This window comes from Polypterus senegalus, chromosome 1, assembly GCF_016835505.1.
Source record: "Polypterus senegalus isolate Bchr_013 chromosome 1, ASM1683550v1, whole genome shotgun sequence".
NCBI classification, from domain to species: Eukaryota; Metazoa; Chordata; class Cladistia; order Polypteriformes; family Polypteridae; genus Polypterus; species Polypterus senegalus.
Genome location: NC_053154.1, coordinates 260,500,964 through 260,516,312, shown reverse-complemented (window position 1 = coordinate 260,516,312; position 15,349 = coordinate 260,500,964). Strand labels below are relative to the sequence as shown.

At 41.6% G+C, this 15,349-nt stretch overlaps 1 protein-coding gene across 2 annotated transcripts in view; it reads left to right on the top strand.

Annotated features, from left to right (window-relative positions):
- The first annotated feature begins 2,938 nt into the window (after window positions 1-2,938).
- polr3a (polymerase (RNA) III (DNA directed) polypeptide A) overlaps window positions 2,939-15,349 on the top strand; it is a 107,033-nt gene continuing 94,622 nt past the window's right edge. Inside the window, exons 1-3 of one of the 2 annotated variants that reach the window (XM_039772875.1) lie at window positions 2,939-3,136; window positions 3,609-3,744; window positions 3,862-3,999. In XM_039772875.1, the coding sequence (XP_039628809.1) occupies window positions 3,093-3,136; window positions 3,609-3,744; window positions 3,862-3,999 (318 nt within the window). In that variant the 5' untranslated portion in view covers window positions 2,939-3,092. The remainder of the gene's footprint in view (window positions 3,137-3,608; window positions 3,745-3,861; window positions 4,000-15,349) is intronic. The other variant, XM_039772883.1, reaches the window with a different exon arrangement.

Here is a 15,349-nt window from a genome sequence, read left to right as displayed (position 1 = left end):
TTACACGCCTTGCTCTTGGAGTGATCTTTGTTGGTCGAACACTCCTGGGGAGGGCAACAATGGTCTTGAATTTCCTCCATTTGTACACAATCTGTCTGACTTTGGATTGGTGGAGTCCAAACTCTTTAGAGATGGTTTTGTAACCTTTTCCAGCCTGATGAGCATCAACAACTCTATTTCAGAGGTCCTCAGAAATCTCCTTTGTTCGTGCCATGATACACTTCCACAAACATGTGTTGTGAAGAGCAGACTTTGATAGATCCCTGTTCTTTAAATAACACAGGGTGCCCACTCACACCTGATTGTCATCCCATTGATTGAAAACACCTGACTCCAATTTCACCTTCAAACTAACTGCTAATCCTAGAGGTTCACATACTTTTGCCACTCACAAATATGTAATATTCGATCATTTTCCTAAATAAATAAATGACCAAGTATAATATTTTTGTCACATTTGTTTAACTGGTTTCTCTTTATCTACTTTTAGAACTTGAGTGAAAATCTGATGATGTTTTAGGTCATATTTATGCAGAAATATAGAAAATTCTAAAGGGTTCACAAACTTTCAAGCACAACTGTACACACACTATGGTCTGAACACACACCAAAATGACTGAAAAGGAAGAAAAAATGAAGAGACTTCGCAATCACAGAGTGAGGCATTATACAGATGTATTGTTGCTGGTATAAAGTTTAATCATAAATAAGAAAAAATCTGTCTCTGTCTCTATATATAACTGCTCAAAAAAATTAAAGGAACACTTTGAAAACACATCAGATCTCAACTGGGAAAAAAATTCATGCTGGATATCTATACTGATATGGACTGAGTAATCTGTTATGGGTGAAAGGATGCCACATCGTTTGATGGAATGAAATTTACCAACCTACAGAAGGCTGAACTCAAAGACACCCCGAAAATCAAAGTGAAAATATGATGCGGTAGGCTAATCCATTTTTCCAAAATTTCAATGCAGCAACTCAAAATTGTACTCAGTAGTTTGTATGGCCCCCACGTAATTGTATGCATGCCTGACAACGTTGGGCTAATGAGATGACGGATGGTGTCCTGGGGATCTCCTCCCAGATCTGGACCAGGGCATCACTGAGCTCCTATACAGTCTGAGGTGTAACCTGGCGGCATCAGATGCTCCGAAACATAATGTCCAGGAGATGTTCTATTGGTTTAGGTCAGGAGAGCATGGGGGCCAGTCAATTGTATCAATTCCTTCATCCTCCAGAAACTGCCTGTATACTCTCGCCACATGAGGCTGGGCATTGTCATGCACTAGGAGGAACCCAGAACCCACTGCACCAGATTAGGGTCTGACAATGGGTCCAAGAATTTCATCCCGATACCTAATGGCAGTCAAGGTGCCGTTGTCTAGTCTGTAGAGGTCTGTGCGTCCCTCCATGTGTATGCCTCCCCAGACCATCACTGACCCACCACCAAACTGGTCATGCTGAGCGATGTTAAAGGCAGCATAACATTCTCCAAGGCTTCTCCAGACCCTTTCATATCTGTCACATGTGCTCAGGGTGAACCTGCTGTCATTTGTGAAATGCACAGGACAACAGTGGTGAACCTGCCAATTCTGGTATTCTATGGCAAATGCCAAATGAGCTCTATGGTGCCAGGCAGTGAGCACAGGGCCCACCAGAGAATGTCGGGCCCTCAGGCCACCCTCATGAAGTCTGTGTCTGATTGTTTAATCAGAAACATTCACACCAGTGGCCTGCTGGAGGTCATTTTGTAGGGCTCTGGCAGTGCTAATCCTGTTCCACCTTGCCCAAAAGAGCAGATAGTGGTCTTGCTGATGGGTTAAGGACCTTCTACAGCCCTGTCCAGCTCTCCTATTGTTACTGCCTATCTCCTGGAATCTCCTCCGTTCCCTTGAGACTGTGCTGGGTGACACAGGAAACCTTCTGGCAATGGCACGTGCAAACTCTGTATGGTCCAGGTATTGCCTCATGCTACCAGTAGTGACACTGACCGTAGCCAAATGCAAAACTAGTAAAAAAACAGTCAGAAAAGATTCTAGAAAGTTGATTCTGTTCATCTGGAAATAGTTTTTTTCTGATACATTTTATCACTCATCCAAGTGACTTCCTCAGTCTCAGTTGACTGCAGGTTTCTCCAAGCTATTAAAGAGTACCTTGGCCTAATGACTGAACTAGCACCAATGACTAACAATGGGCCGTGTGGTCAATGATATGCAAATTATCCATTGATCAATGGCCATGAGTACTATTCACAGAGAGATGGGGAATGGCTGCAATCACTGCATTATAAGATGGTGAAAGATGTACACTTAGGCCCGCTCCTCGGTTCAGAGATGGTTGTTCCTTTTCATGTAAATGGCCTCTTTGGCTCCTCGCTCAAACCAGCATTCCTCCTTGTCCAGGATGTGTTAACACCAAAGCAGCTGAAACTGATTAACAATCCCCTCAGCTACTTAACTGACCAGATCAATCATCCCAGAAGTTTAATTGACTTGATGCTATACTCTGATTAAAAGGTGTTTTTTTGAGCAGTATATATATATATATATATATATATATATATATATATATATATATGTGTGTGTGTGTGTGTGTGTATATATATATTTATATTTATATATATACAAGGTACATACACATATATGTATAATATATTTATACATATATGTATAAAATAAACAAGTTTTCTTCTTTGTGTCCACTGCTCCCATATTCAATTGAGGTATCTTGTCTTACCAAGAAAGAACCAGTTACAGAAAAGTGAAAATAAACGAGTGGAAATTGTTTCAAGATCGATAGATAGATAAATGTCAACTGTAAAAGACCGTTTAGTCATCTGACCACTAGATGGCAATACTATTCGCTAATTCATGTGTCCGCTCATTGAGCCTTGTGTGCCTTCTTTGTTTCGTTTTTCTCGTTAGCAGAAAGTTGACGGTCGTCAGCCGGCACGTGTCTTGGTGCAGCGGCTCGCAATATGGTTGCTTTCGGTTTGGTTGTTGCATGTACATCTCAGTAATGTGAATTTAGCTGAAAAGGCCTATATTTTACAGTTCTTATATACCGTTGTGTAACCAACAGCAGCCATGGTAAAGGATCAGTTTAGGGAAACTGATGTGGCTAAGAAAATGTAAGTGTTAAATGAGCAATTGTGTGAAATATAAACAGTGGTACAGACAAACTCACGTTAACAAATTTAAAGAATTTTTCCGTATTCCCCGTAATTCATAGTGATACTGCGTTTTAGTGTTGTTTTACTGAGAATAAAAAGAGAAAGCCTACGAAATTTACCCAAGGTTTAACTTACTAGAAAAAGGAATGCGTGACTATAATTTGGTTACTTGATTGTGTGTTCTCTGTAACAGTACGCTGATATATAACAAGTCAGGTTTTTAAGTGTCAGTGGTGACACAGTACATCTATTATTACTGAGTATTTTATTTTTATGTTGTCCTGTTGCTTATAGTAAACAACGTTTAGAGCGAGTCTCATGTTATTCTTGCTAAATCTCAATATATTTGAGTGACATTTATATTGTAGCCAATAATAATCTAAAATGTTTTTCATACACAATCGTTAAACCTAATTTCTGTCGATCGTAGAAGTCACATTTGTTTCGGAATGAAGTCGGCGGAACAGATGAGACAACAAGCGCACTTACAAGTTGTCAGCAAAAACTTGTACAGTCAGGATATGGGTCACACACCTTTGCCCCATGGTGTGCTAGACCATCGCATGGTGAGTTCTTGATCGTCTTTAATTTAGGAATATGATGATGAAGTCAATAATGTACGCTTTGGTGGTCTGACGCGGCACTTGGTTTTGTTTACCTCGCGTTGTATTTTCATTTTTCAGGGTACAAGTGAAAAGGACAGACCATGTGAAACATGTGGAAAGAATCTTGCAGACTGTTTAGGACACTATGGTTATATTGATCTTGAACTGCCCTGTTTTCATGTTGGATACTTTAAAGCTATTATAGGAGTGCTTCAGGTAAGCAAACATTTATACATTTTAAACCATTTTTTCCACAAAACCGACAACACTGTAAAACATTGATTTTTTTTCTACCTTTCCTAAAATGTGGGCACTTAAAAAACAACTGTTCAGAAGCTTTAAACCACAAATATTAAAACTGTCCATGAATTGCCCTGTTATACTATAACATCATCATCACCCATCAGCGTGATAAAAAAAGAAAGGCATAGAGAGCATACTGGTTGATAATCAAACCAGTAAGAAAAAGTCATTTAATTTTCTGTTTGACAGCACGTAAGTAACCTGCAGCATAAGATATCTTGGCTCCCTGTAGGCCAGTTTCTTTTAAATTTGTTCAAGTTGGAAACATTCAGTTTTCTTGAAGATACATTAAATAGAATACTTTGGTAATGTTTTGTAAATTAGTTTTGAAATTGCATCTTTTCAGACAGCCAGTAGAGGGGAGCAGAGCAAAAGGAATCGTAAACCTTTGGGTAGATGTTTACATTAAATGACAAGAAACCATTGACGTGTCTTTAAAAATCATTAGCGAACTTTCAAAAAAATGATCATTTTTAAAACAAATCATTAGTGAATTTTAAAAAAATTATTTTTTAAACAGAACCATTCTGTGCAGTATATAATGTATATATCTGTTTAAAAGTTCAGTATTTTTCAATTTAAAGTTATTTTTTCACAATCATGGTATATATTAATTGGCCACATACAAGTGTGTTCTAAAGTGAAGCATTTTATACATTTTTTGTTATTATAGATTTTAAAAATTCCTTCTCTGTTCTTGGAGTTAACTGTGCAAGTAAAATGTGTCATAGGTGAATAAAAATCTTAAAACTTACAGAATATGTCAATTTTTCAAGACAAAAAAATGTTATTGACTATTGATCTTATTAATGAGGTTAAATATGTATTGCAAATTGATGCATCCATGTCATTTTAAGAAAGAGAAAAAGAACAAGTCTGCTGGATAATCTGAGTGTTACTCGGGTGATGCTAGGTTTATCCAGGTCTGCTGGATAATACGGGCTTTACCCAGTGTAATGCTAGGTTTATCCAATTTTCTGTCCTTGCCTTAAAAAAAATATATATATATATATACACATACATACAGTGGGTACAGAAAGTATTCAGACCCCTTCAATTTTTCACTCTTTGTTATATTGCAGCCATTTGCTAAAATCATTTAAATTAATTTTTTTTCTCATTAATGTACACACAGCACCCCATATTGACAGACAAAAAAAATAATTTTTGAAATTGTTGCAGATTTATTAAAAAAGAAAAACTGAAATATCACATGGTCCTAAGTATTCAGACCCTTTGCTCAGTATTTAGTAGAAGCACCCTTTTGAGCTAATACAGCCATGAGTCTTCTTGGGAAAGATGCAACAAGTTTTTCACACCTGGACTTGAGGATACTCTGCCATTCCTCCTTGCAGATCCTCTCCAGTTCTGTCAGGTTGAATGGTAAACATTGGTGGACAGCCATTTTTAGGTCTCTCCAGAGATGCTCAATTGGGTTTAAGTCAGGGCTCTGGATGGGCCATTCAAGAACAGTCACTGAGTTCTTGTGAAGCAACTCCTTCGTTATTTTAGCTATGTGCTTAGAGTCATTGTCTTGTTGGAAGGTAAACCCCACTCTGACATCCATAGCACTCTGGAGAAGGTTTTTGTCCAAGATATCCCTGTACTTGACCACATTCAAGTTTCCCTCGATTGCAACCAGTCATCCTCTCCCTGCAGCTGAAAAACACCCCCACAGCATGATGCTGCCACCGCCATGCTTCACAGTGGGGACTGTATTGGACAAGTGATGAGCAGTGCCTGGTTGTCTCCACACATACCACTTAGAATTGAGGCCAAAAAGTTCTATCTTGGTCTCATCAGATCAGAGAATCTTATTTCTCACCATCTCAGAGTCCTTCAGGTGTCTTTTAGCAAACTCCACGCGGGCTGTCATGTGTCTTGCCTCTCTTCAGTGTGTGGAGACAACCAGGCACTGCTCATCACTTGCCCAATACAGTCCCCACAGTGAAGCATGGCGGTGGCAGCATCATGCTGTGGGGGTGTTTTTCAGCTGTAGGGACAGGACAACTGGTTGCAATCGAGGGAAAGATGAATTCGGCCAAGTACAGGGATATCCTGGACAAAAACCTTCTCGAGTGCTAAGGACCTCAGACTGGGCCGGAGGTTTACCTTCCAACAAGACAATGACCCAAAGCACACAGCTAAAATAACGAAGGAGTGATGAGGAAAAAAAAATTTAAATGATTTTAGCAAATGGCTGCAATATAACAAAGAGTGAAAAGTTGAAGGGGGTCTGAATACTCTCCATACCCACTGTGTGTGTGTGTGTGTATGTGTATGTATATATATATTGCATATATTTTTTTTTCTTGTGCACAATTCTCACTGCACACTTTTGTCTCCACTGATTTGTTGGCTTATTTTTGTCTTGTGCTTTTTTTGAGAATAAAAGGTTTAACACGATGCTGAAATCTTAATGTATAGCATAGAGTGGTATAATGTTGTGGTATATTGGGACGTATGGATAGAAAATGCCACGAGTGGCCACCTTTTAACTGGGGGTGAAGTGGGGTGCTAATATATTGGGAAGGAATATGAGTAGGTTGCTTAGGGATTGTTTGAATTAGGGGATATAGGATCAGGCCATTTATATGAAGTTCTCAGCGGATGTAAGATAGCAAATATTATTACATTGAAAAAAACATGATTTGGTTGGCAGCAATTATTAAGGAAGCATCACATTTAAGAACTGACTATTCAGCACAGGGTTAGTCAAAGAATGTCATGTGTCACTAATATACAGGAATTTAATGAGAAAGAAACAAAGCATGTGATCAGGTAGCTGCATTTGATATTCATCTTGGTGTTACAGAAATCTTTTGATAAGGTAACATATTATTGCCTAATTGTCAAAATTTATATATTTGGTAATTCAGGGTACAGTGGTAGAATGGAGCAAAATTGGCTTAAAATCTAGAAGCAAAGGGTTATGCTGTGGTATAGCGGGTCCACAGCTCGCTGTGCAAAGGCCATTTAAATAAATGATCACCGCGCTCACGGTTTCATGAGGGGGCGTAGTGGTTGTGGCAAGCCATGGGGCGATCTGAGGTTTGGGCATTTTTTAGGAGGCCCAGGCCCCTCATGGACCCTGTGATCATCAGAGGTGACTGTGTGCAGAGGGTACAGACCTATAAATATCTGGAAGTGCAGCTAGATGACAAATTGGACTGGACTGCCAATACTGATGCTCTATGTAAGAAAGGTCAGAGCCGACTATACTTTCTTAGAAGGTTGGCGTCCAACATCTGCAATAAGATGCTGCAGATGTTCTACCAGACGGTTATTGCAAGTGCCCTCTTCTACGCGGTGGTGTGCTGGGGAGGCAGCATAAAGATGAAAGACGCCTCACACCTGGACAAACTTGTTAAGAAGGCAGGCTCTATTGTAGGAGTAAAGTGGCATAGCGACGGGCATTAAGCAAACTCCTGTCAATTATGAATAATCCACTGCATCCACTGAACAGTGTCATTTCCAGGCAGAGGAGTAGCTTCATTGACAGTCTTTTGATACTGTCTTGCTCCACTGACAGACTGAGGAGATCGTTCCTCCCCCACACTATGCGACTTTTCAATTCCATCCGGGGAAGTAAATGCTAACATTATTTAAAGTTATTGTCTGCTTTTACATGCATTTTTATTACTATTTAATATTGTTTTTTGTATCAGTATACTGCTGCTGGATTATGTGAATTTCCCTTTGGGATTAATAAAGCATCCATCCATCCATCATTGCTCCCGTGGCTAATTTGTTACAGCTGCTATGGCCCCTCGCATTATAAAAAAGAAGCGCGAGTTGGTTAGGGGAAAGAAAAAGATTGAAAGGAAAGAGGACGGAGGTTACCGGGAACGAACGAGGAAGCAGGACGGTGCGAGAGAGAAAGACGCACGTAATGTGTGGAGAACAAGCGCTCGTGGGCAGCTGTGAGGACCTGGGTATTAGGCCTACACCCAGGAGTTAGAGTTGGAAGTTGCTCCCGCTGAGCGAGCAGATATCGAGAGTGACCAGGGGCTGTAGGCGACTTGCCGCAGAAGACCGGAAAGGCAGCGGGAGTCGGGAGACTTGGTGGTGGAGTCCCCAACTTGGGCGACCTGGCCGTTGGAGGAAGCCAAGTCTCCGTGGCTGGGATAGGTGCCAGACCGAAGCCAGGGATCGGAAGGTCTCCAGTTTTGTGTATGAGTGTTGAAGAGGGCAGCTGCAGAGAGTGTCTCGCCTGCTGCTAAGCCCAAGTGGGATATGCAGGTGAGACGCTAACAAAGAAGAAGCACCGGGCTTGTTGTTGTTGATTTTAAAAGACTGCTTCCTAAGAAACATTTTAACCTCGTTTTAAAAAGATTGTTTTTCTATTTATTGTTTTAACCTCCACGTTTTCCTAATGGATTATTTATTTATTTATTAAAATTTGGAACTGCACTGCACTTTATTTGAACACTGTTTTTACTTTGATTGTCTTTTAAATAAAGGCACTGTTGCACTTTTTACCATCCCCTTGCTCAATTATTGCCTCCACTGACTCGCTCACTCGGTAACATTATCGACGGTGTAGGGTTCAAGGGCTCCCAAACAGCAATGCTATGGGGAATTATTTCAGAATTATCTGATGTTAGAAGAGGTGCTCCTCAAAGAATGATGTTGGTTCTGCCACACTTCTAATATCCATCCATCCATCCTCTTCCGCTTATCCAAGGTTGGGTCGCGGGGCCAGCAGTTTGAGCAGAGAGGCCCAGACTTCCCTTTTCCCGGCCACTTCTTCTAGCTCTTCCGGGAGAATCCCAAGGCGTTCCCAGGCCAGCCGGAAGACATGGTCCCTCCAGCATGTCCTGGGTCTTCCCTGGGGCCTCCTCCCGGTTGGACATGCCCGGAACACCTCACCAGGGAGGCGTCCAGGAGGCATCCTGATAAGATACCCGAGCCACCTCATCTGACTCCTCTCGATGCGGAGGTGCAGCGGCTCTACTCTGAGCCCCTCCCGGATGACTGAGCTTCTCACCCTATCTTTAAGGGAAAGCCCAGACACCCTGTGGAAGAAACTCATTTCAGCTGCTTGTATTCACGATCTCGTTCTTTCAGTCACTACCCATAGATCATGACCATACAGTTTATTTACAGTTTATTTATGTATAGCCCAAAATCACACAGGAAGTGCCGCAATGGGCTTTAACAGGCCCTGCCTTTTGACAGCCCCCCAGCCTTGACTCTCTGAGAAGACAAGGAAAAACTCCCAATAAAACCTTGTAGGAAAATGGAAGAAACCTCGGAAAGGCAGTTCAAAGAGAGACCCCTTTCCAGGCAGGTTGGGCGTGCAGTGGGTGTCAAAAGTAGGGGGTCAATACAATACAATATACAGAACAGAACAATTCCTTAAGACAGCATAATAATAAAAATTTTAGAAGTACGGTTTAACAGTAGATGATATGACATAATTAGGTTTGGATATTTTTAGAGTCCTGGAGACCTCATCCATCTAGCTGCCTCCCCATTTGGCCATGCCACGGCTGAAACGTTGCTCCGATGAAAGGACCCCTCTTTCCCATGATTCCTGTGATCCTCCATCAGGGATGACTTTACCATAGGCAGGCAAACAACTTGGCAGGTGGGCCGTGGCACCAATGGCCACATTTGGGTACCGAGAAAAGAAACAGAATAGATGAGGGTTAGTATTCAAATATAATTATCATGTTACTTATGTTATAGTGCTAATGACTAACAACAGAGATGCAGTATGTACAGTTAATCAGCAGCTCTAGTCAGGATATGCTAAACTGAAGTAGTGAGTCTTCAGGGGGATTTAAAGGCTGAGACTGAAGGGGCATCTCTTATGGAAGCACTACAGTTTAGGGGCCCTGTAACTAAAAGCTCGACCTCCCACTGTAATTTTATTAATCCTTGGAATCCTAAGCAGACCGGCATCTTGAGATCTTAATGTGCTCAGGTTTGTAAGTCATGATAAGTTCAGACAAGTAAGCGGACCTTGGCCATTTAATGCTTTATATGTTAAAAGGAGGATTTTGAAATCTGCCCTAAACTTAACTGGGAGCCAGTGTAAAGATTTAAGAACTGGGGTTATGTGTTCATATTTTCTTGTTCTTGTAATAATTCTTGCAGCGCATTTTGGATTAACTGGAGGCTGTATAGAGAACAGTTTGAACAGCCAGTGAACACCGCATTGCAGTAGTCAATCCTACTAGAGATAAATGCATGAATTAATTTCTCACAATCCTGTTTATTTAGAAAGCGCCTTAATTTCCTAACATTTTTAAGATGGAAAAACATGTTTTGGACGACTTTGTAATATGCTTTAAATGACATGCTAGAGTCAAAGATAACTCCTAGATTGCGGGCTGATTCAGTAAAATTAATTGGGATTCCAACTGAGTTAAATGACGACAAAATATTGCTGTGATCAGCGTCATTCCCTCCAACAATTAACATCTCTGTTTTATCTGTATTTAAAGACAAGTAGTTCTCATTCATCCATTCCTTTAATTCACTAACACAACTAATTAAAGACAACATCGGAGAAACTTCATTTGATTTAAATGAAAGGTATAACTGGGTGTCATCTGCATACAGTGAAAATTAACATTATGTTTCCTAATGAGAGATCCCAGTGGAAGCATGTAAAGTGAAAACAGTAAAGGTCCCAGTACTGAGCCCTGCGGACACCATATTGAACTTCTGTGTATAATGATGGAGTACTGTCAGCACATTTCTGTACATACTGGAATCGATTTGATAAATAAGAACTGAACCAAGCGAGCACGGGCCTGTAAGCCCAACATCGTTTTCTAGCCTGTGCAGTAAAATAGAATGGTCAATGGTGTCAAATGCTGCACTTAAGTCCAACAACATAATTACAGTGGAATTTCCTTCATCAGAGGATATCAGAATGTCATTTACAACCCGTGTTAGTGCGTTTCTGTACTATGACCAGTGCGGAAAGCCAGACTGGAATTTCTCAAATAAATTGTAATGCGTAAGGTGTGACTGAAGCTGACTGGCGACTACTTTCTCTAGTATTTTAGAGAGAAATGGTAAATTTGAAATAGGCCTATAGTTATTTAGTATGTGTGGGTCTAGGTCTGACTTTTTAAGTAAAGGTTTAATGACTGACACTTTTAGTGCATCAGGTACGGTGCCATGCAGTAATGAACTATTGATAACGGTTAGAATAGGCTGCAAGAACATCCATTGCACTTTTTACTAGTTTTGTTGGCACTGGATCTAGGGAACAAGTAGTGGGCTTCATTTTAGTAATTAAAGTTAAGACTTCCTGGTGAGTTACAGGATTAAAATTACTAAAGTGCTGAATGCAATGTGCGACAGGGTCTGCTAAGCTAGTATTTGGTTTGTACTGTGATGCTGAGATCTGGGATCTTATATTTTTAATTTTCTCATTGAAGAAGTTCATAAAGTCTGTACTGCTAATATCTGTTGGTATTTTGCACTGTTGATCTGAATTCCCATTTGTTAATTTAGCGACTGTTCTAAACAGTACCCTAGGATTTTTATTATTGCTATCTATTAATGTAGAATAGTATTCTGAGCGAGCTTTAAAGAGGGCCTTTTTATATTTATATACACTCTCTGTTCATGCAATTTGAAAGACATGTAGCTTTGTTGTTCTCCATCTGCGCTCCAGTTTTTGACACTCGAGTATATGGACTCGAGTCCATAAAAGTTATGAACAGAATCGGTGACAAAGGGCAGCCCTGGTGGAGTCCAACTCTCACTGGAAACGGGCTCGACTTACTGCCGACAATGTGGACCAAGCTCTGACACCAGTTGTACAGGGACCGAACAGCTCTTTTCAGGGGGTCTGGTACTCCATACTCCTGGAGCACCCCCCACAGAATTTACAGAGGGACACGTTCGAACACCTTTTCCAAGTCCGCAAAACACATGTAGACTGGTTGGGCAAACTCCCATGCACCCTCCAGGATTCTGCTAAGGGTGTATAGCTGGTCCACTGTTCCCCGACCAGGACGAAAACCACACTGTTCCTTCTGAATCCGAGGTTCAACTATCTGACGGACCCTTCTCTCCAGAACCACCGAATAGACTTTTCCAGGGAGGCTGAGGAGTGTGATCCTTCTGTCGTTGGAACACACCTTCCAGTCCCCCTTTTTAAAGAGGGGGACCACCACCCCGGTCTGCCAGTCCAGAGGCACTGTCCCCGATGTCCATGCGATGTTGCAGAGACGTGTCAACCAAGACAGTCCTACAACATCCAGAGCCTTGAGGAACTCTGAGCGGATCTCGTCCACCCCCGGGGTCCTGACACCAAGGAGTTTTTTGACCACCTCGGTGACATCAGCCCCAGAGATGGGGGAGCCATACCTTGGAGTCCCCAGGCTCTGCTTCCTCATTGGAAGGCATGTTAGTGGGATTGAGGAGGTCTTCAAAGTATTACTCCCACCGACCCACAATGTCCTGAGTCGAGGTCAGCAGCGCACCATCCCCACCATATACGGTGTTGACACTGCATGCTTCCCCCTCCTGAGACGGTGGACAAGAATCTCCTCGAAGCTGTCCGAAAGTCGTTCTCCATGGCCTCCCCAAACTCCTCCCATGCCCGAGTTTTTGCCTCCCCACCACCGAAGCCTCATTCCGCTTGGCCTGCCGGTACCTATTAGCTGCCTCTAGTGTCCCACAGGACAAAAGGGTCCGGTAGGACTCCATCTTCAGCTTGATGGCATCCCTGCCGGTGTCCACCAACGGGTTTGGGGATTGCCGCCACAACAGGCACCGACCACCTTACGGCCACAGCTGCGGTCACCCGCCTCAACAATAGAGGCACGGAACATGGCCCTTTCTATCTCAATGCCCCCCACCTTCCTCGGGACATGGTCGAAGTTCTGCCAGAGGTGGGAGTTAAAGCTACTTCTGACAGGGGACTCTGCCAGACGTTCCCAGCAGACCCTCGCAACATGTTTGGGCCTACCAGGCCTAACTGGCATCCTCCCCCACCATCGAAGCCAACTCACCACCAAATGGTGATCAGTTGACAGCTCCGCCCCTCTCTTCACCCGAGTGTCCAAGACATGTCGCCACAAGTCCGACGACACGACCACAAAGTCGATCATCGAACTAAGGCCCTAGGGTGTTCTGGTGCCAAGTTCACATATGAACACCCCTATGCTTGAACATGGTGTCCGTTATGGACAATCCGTGACGAGCACAGAAGTCCAATAACAAAACGCCGCTCGGGTTCAGATTGGGGGTGCCATTCCTCTCAATCACGCCCTTCCAGGTCTCACTGTCATTGTCCACATGAGCATTGAAGTCTCCCAGCAGTACGAGGGATTCCCCAGATTCCTCCAGGGGTTTGCATATACTGGTGATGTAAAGGAACAGAGATCAAGTCAGGGATGGACTGTAAACAAGAAAGGAAGAGCTGATTTTACTTATTTTGAGCATGGTGCGTGTCTGATCCAATAGTACAAATATTTGCATTATTCTTCAGAGCAATAGTGAACATGTATAATTATGATTCACAGACGAACATGGATTCCATTGAGTTCCAGCTGAAGCATTGTTTTAAATGAACAAGTTAATACAGTTGTGAAAGGAACTAATTCCTGAATATTGTCTGGAGAAAGCAACTGGTGCAAAGGGAACTGTATGTACAAGAGATGCAACATACGTAGCAATAAGTAAAGCTGCAAAGTGGGCATTTGTCCAGTGTTTTTCTGCTATTTTTGCGCCTATGCATTAGAACAGCATCTAGACTTTTAACTTGAATAGTCAAGTGGTTTGATGTTTAAATAATATGGAGAGCCATGTATTGAAAATGTCTCTGTACATTTGAAATTTAAAGCAACTGTCAATTAACTTGTGTATGCATGAATAGTTTGTTAGATATTTAGCTATTACGTATTATGCATATGTTATTCTTCTGAGGTTCATTACTCAGCAGTTTAAAACATCTTTTGACATGTAACATGTACAGAACTGTGAAGAAGCCCCATTTTCCATCTTAATATGGCGTTTAGAGAGGGGTTGAGAGGTTGATTTTCATTAACATGCAACCTGTTACGTAGAAGCTGGATAATATCCAAGTTTGCAATATGTGCTGCGTCATATCCAATTACAATAAAAAATTACAAATGTTTATTATTAGTCACTAGTACTTATTCTTAATCATAAATATTTATAGGCACAGTTCTTAAATCAGTGAGTTCATTCTGGTTTTGGTCTGAATTGACTCTTAGTTGTTGGTCATGATTCCAGTATAATTTAGTAGATGTGGTAATCATGCTAGTGTACAGAAACGATTAGAAGTCAAGGGTGGTTACACTTAAGCTGTGTAATGCATTAGTGAGGCCCTATCTGGAGTTCTGTGTGGTGTGTGACTTTGATCTACATATAAAAAAAACAGCTCAAAATAAAGTCTATAGAAGAGTGACTAGGGTGCTTAGAGGACTGTGAAGTGTATAATTTCCTTTCTTTGGTTACATGAGTTAGATGATGGATGGATGGATGATTACATAATAGATGGGTTTGTCATGTCTGGTTTTGGTATAATGGTTTATTAAATGAATGAAAGTACTTATGCAAATATGAAACACTACTTGTAACATTCTTGACTGCAAATTGCGGAGTTAATGGATGTAACCAGAGTTTGGGTGCAGTAAACATTTGTTCAGCATTTATTTTTCTGCTGTACATGATCAACAAAGAAAATAGCTTGTTATCTAGACAAATGTTTTTTAGCCTCATACTGTCCATTTATGTTGTCCGCATTTAAGAGACTAAATGGAAGGGAAGTAAGACCAGGTAGATCGGATGTGGATTCAAATTGTTCTATCATGGTGTGAATGGGAGGAGAAATGGGGTAGAGGTTATTCTGAAGGAACAGTATGTCAGGAGTGTTTTGGAAGTGAAAAGAGTGTCAGAGTAATGATTATAAAGCTGGAAATCGGAGGTGTGATGATGAATGTTGTTCGTGCATATGCCCCGCAAGTTGGGTGTGCAATGGATGAGAAAGAAGATTTTTGGAGTGAGTTGGATGAACTGATGAACAGTGTACCCAAGGGACAAAATGGTGATTGGAGTGGATTTCAATGGACATGTTGGTGAAGGGAACAAAGGAGACGAGGAGGTGATGGGTAGGTATGGTGTCAAGGAGAGGAATGAAGAAGGTCAGATGATAGTGGATTTTGCAAAAAGGATGGGCATGGCTGTGGTGAATACGTATTTTAAAACGAGGGAGGAATATAGGGTGACGTACAAGAGTGGAGGAAAATGGAGTTTAAAGACT